Source organism: Glycine soja, chromosome 18 (genome assembly GCF_004193775.1).
Source record: "Glycine soja cultivar W05 chromosome 18, ASM419377v2, whole genome shotgun sequence".
NCBI classification, from domain to species: Eukaryota; Viridiplantae; Streptophyta; class Magnoliopsida; order Fabales; family Fabaceae; genus Glycine; species Glycine soja.
In genome coordinates, this window is record NC_041019.1 from 49,940,616 (window position 1) to 49,951,343 (window position 10,728).

The 10,728-nt window shown below is 32.0% G+C and overlaps 1 protein-coding gene across 7 annotated transcripts; it reads left to right on the forward strand.

Annotated features, from left to right (window-relative positions):
* The first annotated feature begins 3,114 nt into the window (after nt 1–3,114).
* On the forward strand, nt 3,115–10,383 carry LOC114394608 (4-hydroxybenzoate polyprenyltransferase, mitochondrial). Of its 7 annotated transcripts, none has more exons than XM_028356244.1 (9): nt 3,115–3,720; nt 4,319–4,454; nt 5,245–5,366; nt 6,399–6,468; nt 6,592–6,741; nt 7,032–7,167; nt 7,262–7,358; nt 7,828–7,899; nt 9,932–10,383. In XM_028356244.1, exons 1-8 carry the CDS (start codon nt 3,332–3,334, stop codon nt 7,895–7,897), a joined length of 1,170 nt encoding a protein of 389 aa, XP_028212045.1. In that variant the 5' UTR covers nt 3,115–3,331; the 3' UTR covers nt 7,898–7,899; nt 9,932–10,383. The 7 variants fall into 7 exon arrangements, with proteins under 7 accessions (XP_028212045.1, XP_028212043.1, XP_028212044.1 ...); XM_028356242.1 differs by having other exon boundaries at nt 9,974–10,383; XM_028356243.1 differs by having other exon boundaries at nt 9,983–10,383.
* The last annotated feature ends 345 nt before the right edge of the window (nt 10,384–10,728 follow it).

A 10,728-nucleotide genomic window follows, 5' to 3' on the forward strand; every position in this document is an offset into this window, starting at 1 on the left:
GTCTACCGACCATATCGGTGTGAAATAGAAATGAAATCCAATGGGGGAACAGAAAGAGAAAATGACATGGTTAGCGTAAGTTGAAATAAGCAAGTGCATATTAATAGCTAGCAAAGTGATTGATCCGCAAAAAATGGATTGAAAATGATATTAGAACAAACCAAGATATGAATTATATGAATCATATGATGGATATTGTATTTATTCATTTATTGAGCACACGTTACATGGACTCCCCCAAGACAATGCATTGCAGAGTTACATGTTGCGTCCAGTGTCAGTGATTGCGATCGAGTGCGTGGCGACTCTTTTAAATCTTGACCCTCCTATGTTCCATGCATGTGCACCCTTTTTGGCTCATGTCATTCCAATGCATTCTAATTTGACTAGCTTTTCAACATTTTTCCACTCTCTATATAAAAAATTATGTGACTACACTGCGAGTACGAATGGAGGTTGATTTAACAAAACTATATATAGTCTTCCGCCACATAGTGAATTCGAGTTTGAATCATGATGAATCTAAAAACTTTTATGCTGTGAATTAAAGCAGTATTTTTATACATAAAATTGTGGGAAACAATACTTATAGTATAGATCCACTTTTTTATACTACATTTCAAATTATGAGAGTAATTTATAATTATACCTGTATATTAATTTCACCGAGAAAAAATTTCAAGTTTGTGGGACGAGCAATTAAAAATCCATTATGTATATTTTTCATAAAAAGTTTGAATCTCTCGTTGAGATATGTGTGCGGTTGTTTCTGGAACAAGATTGTTTCTAATAAAAAAAAATTTGAATAAAAAAAGGTATTGTGAAATTGAGACCAAGACAAAGCAAAACAACAAGGGCAACAATTATAATGGTACCACATGCAGGACCAGCGCATTATTCATTACAAGATATCCATTAATTTTTCTATTTTTCTATTGTGGTAGAAGAATCAAGAATAGAAGAGTACATTTTAAAAAAAAATGACAAAAGCATTAATTAAGAGGCTTTCCGAGGAATACTGGCTGGGTTGATTTAGATAATGTTGAACAATCGAATTTTGACCACTCTCCACTACCTTGTGATCCAACAGAGCAGTCCCTTTAAATGATGTTTCAAGTACAGGGGATGAATTTTGGATATGCTAACTTTGACAATTTTCTATGTTTCTTGTCATCACTCGTCACGTGTGGTTCGTTTGAAGCAAAGAGATGCATGTGTGTAGAGAGGATAGGCCACGTAAAAGTGGAAAGAGTGTCCATGATCCAACATACAAGTAAATCATGAATATATTTGTGATGAATGCCTATACAAAATGTTGGTGCACATACGATAACTGTGTTATCATGTTTTATATTTGAGACATACTAAATAATGATAGATTATACTAGCGTGATGAAAACAATAATGATAGTGTCTATGATAATGATAACAATGATGATAAGGACAATGATGGAGGTTGTTGTGATAGAGACGACAATAGTAATGATGGTGACATTAATAATTAAGGTTGTAACATTTGTGATGGTGTTTGTGATAACAACAATGATGGTTGTAGTGGGGGAGGTAGAGGGTGGAAGAGAGTGAAAGCAACTATCCTATCCTATTGGTTTCTAACCTAGCTTCATCCTTTGGATAAAAAAATATATTATTTAAGTAATTTTACATAAAAAAATAGAGAAGTGTACTTAACAAATGTGGAGTATAAATAGCAAGACAGACATGATTTAGTTTCTTGGGTCTTAACAACAAAAATTAAATAACACAAATATCCTCAACACAACTAAGATAGTTGTTATTCTCACACCCCTTATATCTAAGTTCATCTCCCACTTCTAACGGGAGTTTTACCCTTCAAGGGTATTTTTTATTCGATTTTTTCATATCAAGGCCATTTTCAAAATATTTAAAAAAAGAAGATAAGTCATAATAGGTATTACAACTTATGCATTACAAGTTGTAATATCTATTACAATTTATTATTTATTTATTTTTAATTAAAACCGTAAAATTATTTACGATTTCAATATAATTTTTTGTTATTTACGACTTCAACTTTAAATTTGTTTTGATTTTACGAATTTGAAATTGTAATGTTTTTTTTAAATATTTTAAGTGCTTTATATTTTTTTTTTATATATTTTACTTGTATTTTCTTCTTTTTTTCAATTTTTTTAAAATGGTAAATAATTTTATTTATTTGATTATTAAATAAGAATTTTTAAGTTTAATTGTTATTAATTTTATTTAATATCTTGTATATTTTTAAAATATTGTTTTATTTAAAATATTTTATATAGTTTTGTTAATATTTTTTTATTGAATATATTTTGTATAAATTTAGACAATCTTCTAATAAAAAGAAATACTAAAATTTTAAAACATTTTAATTTAAAAATTCAAGACATTTAAATAAAAATTACATGTTTTTAACAAAAGAATTAATAATGAGATGATATTACACAGAGTTTTAAAATAATGAACTTTGAACTTGGTGCAACAAGATGAGAGATCTCAACAATATTTAGAAAAACTCATTGTAAAATATCATCTTATTATTATTATTTTTTGTTAAAAAAATATATAATTTTTTATTTAAATGTCTTGGTTTCTTAAATTAAAATATCTCTTTTTAATTTTAATATCTCTTTTTTTTAAATATTATCTAAATTTTAAATATAAAAAATATATTAAATAAAAAATATTAAAAAAATATATAACATATTAAATAAAATCATAAAAAATGTACTAGATATTAAATAAAATTAATAACAATTAAAATTAAAAATACTTATTTAATAATTAAATAAATAAAATTATTTACCATTAAAAAAAACAAAAAAAGAAAATAGAAGTCAAGTATATAAAAAATATAAAACACGTAAAATATTTAAAAAAATTACGATTTTAATGTCCTAAAATATAGGAAAAAGCTTACAATTTTAAAGTTGTAAAAAAATAAAATCTGAGAACTTTAAAGTCATAAATAAAAAAAATTACACTAAAATTATAAATATATTATGATTTTAGTTAAAAATAAATAAATAAATAATAAGTAGTAATACGATGTATAATTGAGAAGTGGTAAATAACAAGACTTGTTACGACTATCTTTTTTAAAATAGTTTGAAACGAGAATAAAAAGAAAAAACCTGAATAGTAAAACTCCCACTTTTAACTGCCTTTCTCCGCCGTCGCATCGTTGCTGTCATACACCGCTGCCCCCGCCCATGTTGCACCTCCTTCCTCCATTTTTCAGTTTTTCTCCACTGTGCATCAGAATCCACTTTTCATGTATTCTAGAGCGTTCAATTTGAAGAGTTGCATTTGAGAAATGGCATCGGCTTTGATCTCGCGTTCTTCGCGTAGGTTTCTCAAACCTTGTTCTTCTTCGGTATCTCTTTACCCTGCCATCTTCAATCCTGTGATTTCTTCTCAACAATCGGCAAGCCAAAACCCCTCTCAAAATCCCCCATTCAAGCTACCCCAGCTCCAAAGTTTCAATTTTGAGTTCCGTAAAACTACTGGGTCTCTCTCAAGTTTCCACCTTGTTGCGCACGTGTCCACGTGGCCTTCCAAGGAGAACAAGAACCACCAAAGTGGTGGTAATGTGAGTAGTAGTTGGGTTGAATTGTACTTGCCTAGGAAGGTTCAGCCCTATGCTCGCCTTGCTCGCCTTGATAAGCCAATTGGGACATGGTTGCTTCTATGGCCTTGTATGTGGTAAGAGTTCCTTATTCACTTAAGAATGCTTGCTTTCACATTCATTCACAAAACTCAGAAATGAACTTCATTGCTAATTGGAAATAGAGTAGAAGTAAGCATGCCGTGTCGTTTTTACATTGTCAACTAATCAGAAATCATCCTTGGTGTGACTTTTTAAGATAGATGACTGTTTGTGATTAGATGATAGTGTAAAAGGATTTTTAAAATTGTTAGTGCATGTATTATCTATTCTTGGAAATGTGTAGATATTGAATTGTTGTAACACCTGTGACATTGGTGATGAGTTGAGAAAAGTTCAAGCTCCTTTTTTGTATTGCAACCTAGTTGCTATATATGCCTACATTATTATTCTTTCACCTCTGATAAATTTTAAATTCCTACATGACAATTCTGTTGATCTAGCGGTTGTTTCGTTTTCGTGTCTGATTGGCAATGGATGTGGAAGCTACAACTTGTATCATCAGGTTAAACGCATGTAGAGTGCCATTATGATGTGCAACGAAACACACACCCAAGAAATTCACCATTTGTTGAAATCCTATTCTCTCTGTTTTTTTTTTTTTTTTTGTAATGTTTCTCATTTTTCATGCTTTAGGTCAATTACCCTGGCTGCTACCCCAGGTCACCTTCCTGATTTTAAAATGTTGGCTCTGTTTGGATGTGGGGCTTTGCTTTTAAGAGGTGCCGGATGTACTATTAATGATCTCCTTGATCGGGATATTGATACAATGGCAAGTGTTACGTCTTTTTAGTTGCATTGTTTTTTATAGGATATGCCAATATTGCAATTCTGTGTTGCAAATCACTGTAACAGGGTTGTGTATGTGTTTGACTAGTATAATAGGTACTGATTGGAGAATGAACTGAAAACTAAGTCATGCCAAGTGTATGGCTTTAACATTTCATATGGCCTGTAAGTTCATCTTTATTTTTTATACTTTGTATTAAAAATAATTCTTTTTCTCCTTGCCTATCATGTTTCAAATACGGTTAAATTATCAATTTACCGGCATGAAACTTCCTTATTTTCTTTTGCTCATACCCCACCCCATCTTTTTTGTTTTGGCCTGATACAGGGGGATTTGTTGTCCTCCTTTCTTCCTACTTAACCTTCCTGTCATTGAACTATTTTTATTGATAAAAAAGTTGTATTTACTAGATTGTGTAGGTCTAAGTGATGGATAAGAGGATTGGATTAGGATTCCATGCCCAAAAAGTTGCAAGAATCAGTTCCTAATGAGCATATCAAAGCCCAAATTAATTCAACTCGTTATTTCACATCCATTAGGTTAACACTAGAGACATCGGATGCTGTCTTATTTAATTTGTTTTTACTGCTATGACATTATCTTTGTGATTTTGTTTTGGTAAAAACACTTCACATTTACTAAGCATATGATTGCATCATTTGCATGTGGTGTTGTACTTCTTCCATTTAGCCTTTTCAGAAATGCTTCAGTTTGTTTTCCCCATCATAATTGATCTAAGAATTTATGTTATGAATGATGTTGTGGAATGCAGGTAGAACGGACAAAGTTGAGACCTGTGGCAAGTGGTCTTTTGACACCATTTCAAGGACTTTGTTTTCTTGGTTTTCAATTACTTTTGGGTCTTGGGATTCTTCTACAACTGAATAATTATAGGTTAGTGTTAATTTTGAATTTTAAAAATGAATCAGGGTCTATCTTTGTTATGTTGGGGCTTTAGACACTTCAATTTGTAGTATCTCAATTAGTTATGCAAAGATAGAATCTTCCTGCCTGGAACTTTGATCTGTGTTGCATGTCCTTGATTGTGGCTGTGCAACCTCGATTGGTAAAGCTAGCAACACCAAATACTTTTGATGTTTTATAGGATTAAATACTATAGAGTTATTGAGGAAAATCAACCAAGATTCTTCTCCAGAACACGCCTTTTATCTACTAAAAATAGGAGGAAAGTAGGTTAAAAGGATATGAACAGAAACATGGAAGACCATCTACTTTAAACTTTTTCCACTTAAAGTGGAGGAAAAAGGTGACTTTCTATATTAAATTGCTTAATTTCACAATGAGTGTCTGCGTTTCCTCCATGTCAGCCGTGGCCAAAAATTGATTCAATTGTTTGATAAGAAAACACTGTTATGTGGGAGCAATGAAGACATGGCATTGCTATATCCATTACCAAATGCTATCTTAGAAAGGAGATATACTGCTATGCATCCTAGAAAACACTGTCATGTACAAGATAAAGATTCATCCCCCCTTTTTTTAATGATGATCACTTTGGTTAAAAAAATGCTTTCTTTTTTTCATTTTCAATTCACTTTTTAATTATAAAAGTGTTGCTTTGTTTTCATTTTATTTTTTTTTTCAAATATTTGTATAGGAATCAGGGAAAATGATAAAAAAAGTTAGTTTCATTGTTTCCTACACAATTTTTTTAAAATAAAATGAAAAGAATGTGATATGTTTTTGTATTTAAAAGTGAAAATAAGAAACAAAAACAGAAGATATTTTCTCAAAGTAAATAGCTCCAAATTTTGCCTCTTCACATGACTTGCAAGTGTTATGCATCCTTCTACTTGAATTTCCATGTTATCAATATTTCATATGCTGGCATAACTGAATCAATATAAATTGTGAACATGTGAATTTTGGCATTTTTTTTTTTTTGAGCTTGCGTACATTTTGCAGCCGTGTTTTGGGTGCCTCATCCTTGTTGCTTGTCTTCTCCTATCCCCTCATGAAGAGGTTTACATTTTGGGTAATGAATTTCCTCATTTCCTGTTTTTTATTCTTATCCTATTTCTTTATTATTATTCTGAATTTTTTATGCTTGATCTCATTATGCTTTTATATGGTGCTCTCCTGTAACGATATTGGTTAGCCTCAAGCCTTTCTTGGGTTGACCTTTAACTGGGGGGCTTTGTTAGGATGGGCAGCAATTAAAGGAAGTCTGGATCCATCTATTGTGCTGCCACTCTATGCCTCTGGAGTATTTTGGACTCTTGTGTATGATACTATCTACGCACATCAGGTAAAACAGAATTGTGTAAGATGCAATCCCTATGATTTTGCTCCTCTGCCTTTAACTGATTCATAATCTGCATTGATGTGTAAAGTACGATTACTAGTTTTTTGCTTTCCTGACCTTCTGCCTCTTAACGGTCTTATTATACTCCTTCAAATATGGAAGTTGTAAAAGTTAAGTTATGAAACACAACGTACAATGACAAAGACTGCTTTGTATCCTCCACTTCAATCTTTTGTTTAAGGCAATGCAATCGAAATTCCTAACTAAGAATGTTTTGTAACCTTGGCATTCAGGACAAAGAAGATGACCTGAAAGTGGGAGTTAAATCAACAGCTTTGCGCTTTGGTGATTCAACAAAGGAGTGGATTACGGGGTTTGGGATTGCATGCCTTGGTGGTCTTGCTGTTAGTGGATTTAATGCTGAAATAGGTATTATTTTATGAACATTTTGTTCTCTTTTTTTCATGAATAGTTTGGGTTGCAATGATTATTTATTACCTCCCAATTCATTTATGTGGAGTAGGCTGGCCATATTATGCATCTCTGGCAGTTGCATCTGGACACTTGGGCTGGCAAATATGGACAGTTGACCTTTCTTCACGCGCTGACTGCAATAGGAAGTATGTTAGGGAGATTCATTGCATAAACTCGTGATTTAATTATCCACAAGCATCTTTTGAAAGGATTTCAAATCTTGATTTATTGGCTAGACCTTACTGTTGGAGCTTCAGAATTTCTTTTAATGTTCAATACTCAATGAGTCAATATTACCATGGAAAAGAAATTCTGAGATTATCATAAAACTTTTTCAAATTTCAGTTTCAGTTTTTCAAAGAATAAATTAATATAGCTTTGCTTCAACCACTTGATGGCATTGGCATATGACCTCAAATATAGAACCCCTTCAAAATTCAGTGATTGCTCAATTTTTTTGTTTATTACTTTTCAAGTGCTTTATTGATTGATGACCATATGTTAGAAAACATCTGACGTATCAATTAGCTTACTGTATATTGTTTACTTTTATCTTAAATCTGAACATACGAGCTGATTTGGTACCTTTTTGTTTCCTATTTTTTCTCCATACAGATTTGTTTCAAATAAGTGGTTTGGAGCTATCATATTTGGTGGAATTCTGGCTGGAAGACTTTCATCCTAGCGGTACATTTTTCCTTACAGTACACACACACACACATGAACAATCAAACATTGTTCGCATATCAAAACTCTGGACCTTAGAATGCTGTATCTGATTACGTTTTCTTTTTTTCCCTTCTATAGAACATGTTTTCAGAGCCAATTAATTTATGGCTGAGCTTTATTCATTGCATGATGAAGCTTATTCTTTTTAGTTATTTTTTGGGAACTAATTGTTGAAACATGGTTGCTGACATGATATTTGTGCACAAGAAATGAAACATTTTTTCTCCATTTGTGTTAGTTGTATCAAATGTTGTTTCATTGAAATAATTTCGGTAATGGTTGAACTGCTCAGTGAGGTCAGCTCATGCAAATAAGAATTTTTGTTCTTTCAGAAACATATTTGCCCCCTATTTACACATCCAGGGATCAAAATTGTCTTTTGCTCTTACTATTATTACTAGGAATCTCAAAAATGGGTTCAATACGACTGATCGACCCATGTAACCTGTCCGAACAGGTTGAATTGGGTTGAAAAGTTCAACTCACCAACCCAACAGGCCAATCAAATGGTAAGTTGGATTGGATTGACCTGTGGGTTGGCCTTTTTTTTTTTAACTTAATTAAAGTTCAGTCTTTAAAGTGAATGATTAGATTTGGCTGGAGAGAGTAGTAAATTTGACTGGAAACCAACACTTGAAACATGTGTTTCTGATGTGAGAAGATAAAGTGGTGTATCATATTATGTTACTCACATAATCAACTTAACCCTTTAGGGTCCAACTCTCACATAATCAACTTAAGCATTTATGCCACAAGCTCAATGTTTAGTGGGTTGTGGACCGTTTGATTGACTTAACCATTTGGGGGCCGCCTTACATAATCAAGTTAAGTATTTACACCATAGGCTCAATGCTTGGAGGGCTTTGGACCGTCCGATCATCTTAATCACTTAGAGGATCGATTCTTACATAATTAACTTAAGCATTTATCAATTTATGTCATAGGCTCAATGCTTGGTGGATTGTGGACCATCTGACTGACTTGATTCCTCAGAGGACAAATTCTTACATAATCAACACTAGACCTTTACTTCTGAGTGTCGGTCATCAGCCTACATCAATGACTGACTTGCTTCACTAGCCGATTATCTCGCCCTAAACAGACTATACTATCAAGTACCTATCCCCCCAAAACCACTAGGACGTGGCGACAATGCTAGATAGCACTCTACATCTATGATAGGTTAGGGATGCACAACACACCTGTACATAGTACGGAGCTAACAAAATCGTGCATGTACAAGTGTGTGGTTTACATGACCCAATACCAAGAGAAAAAATGTAAAGTACTGATAGAGGACAGCACGTATAATTAGTGTTGAGCCGCATGGCTCGTCCATGTTTATGGTTAGGCAGAGCTAGAGGTGTTGACAGAGGCTTTAAGCTTAAGGGTATTATGTTCCCTCTATTTAGCATCCTCGAACGCGAACAATACTCAAATTAATTACTCCCTCGAGACTTAAATATAAGCCAAAAAAAAACTGATTAAGACCATTAAGAAAATTAGTTAACATCATTTAATTATGAGTCTTAGAAATAAAATCAATTTCATTTCCTAAAGTACCCTTTACATTTAGTTGAATAGGACAAAAAAAGAGAAAGTTGTTGGAAATAAAACCCTAATTAATGAAGGGTATTTTGGAGATGGTATCATTAAAAAGGAAGTTAGTTAAAATTTACTTATATTTTAGTCCATTGCACATAGAATATTCGTTACTTTTATTTCAGTTCGAAGGGAGTATTAGTTTAAGAACTTATCTCCACCATGAATTGATGCTACTTGACTTTAAGATAGAGCCATACTCAGATATTGCATCTTGGATTATGTTATGTGTTGCATAAATTTGGTCACTTAGCCTAATCGTTCATTTAAAATGAATATTTTAAAATTAAAATTATACCATTAGTTTTTTTTTTTTTATCAAAATTTGAAATCATCTAATAATTTTGTTTTTATGATTAATTTCGATTTATTATTTTAATAAAAACAGATCAATTCATTATCCATTAGTTTAAGTTTCATTGATGATTAGGCCCCTCAGGATATCATCCAGCGTATTAAATCTATTCCCCCTCCTTCCTTGGATGATGAGGAAGATGAGTCTGGCCTGGAAATCGTTTGGGTGAGTTTTCAGTCTGTAGTGCTTATAATCTGATCGCCAATGGATTGGATAGCCAAAGTGATACTGCGTGGAACAAAGTTTGGAAGCTCAAAGTTCCTCAGACTTCGGACTTTCATTTGGTTGATGAAACATGGTAGATTATCCACTGCTCAAAGGATTGCCAAGTGGAGTAGTTCAGCACCCACTTGCTATGATTGTTCTTCCATTAATGAGTCAATCCTTTATGTTTTTCCCTCCATTGCATATTGATTATGTGAGTGAGTGAGAAATTATATAAATATAAAATTATTCATATCATTATTATGATTTTTTTTCCTTCAGAATCATTGTTAGGATTATGTGCTATAAAACTAGACACATTTTTAATGATTTTAGAGTTAAGTTAATTAATTTATATTTTCTCTTATTTAGATTCTAATAAATATGAAACATAATTTTATAAGAAAATATTTGATAAGTTGATTTAATAAACTATATATTTGATATTTTTTTGTATGTTATTATTATTATAGAGTATCCACCCAGACGATTAATCTTGTTATAAACTTTTTTTTATCTACAAGATTTGAACACGAGATCTTATTTAAGGGGACTCACTCCAACATTGCTCATAACAACTTCTTATTGATCTATACCATATGATATATTTTATTTTATAGTAATAA

Excerpts from the sequence above, each read along its gene's own strand:
- LOC114394608 (XM_028356244.1), top strand. The coding sequence starts at position 3,332 with ATGGCATCGGCTTTGATCTCGCGTTCTTCGCGTAGGTTTCTCAAACCT. Across the intron at positions 3,721-4,318 it reads CTTCTATGGCCTTGTATGTG|GTCAATTACCCTGGCTGCTA; the intron begins GTAAGAGTTCCT and ends TTCATGCTTTAG. Across the intron at positions 6,469-6,591 it reads TGAAGAGGTTTACATTTTGG|CCTCAAGCCTTTCTTGGGTT; the intron begins GTAATGAATTTC and ends GATATTGGTTAG.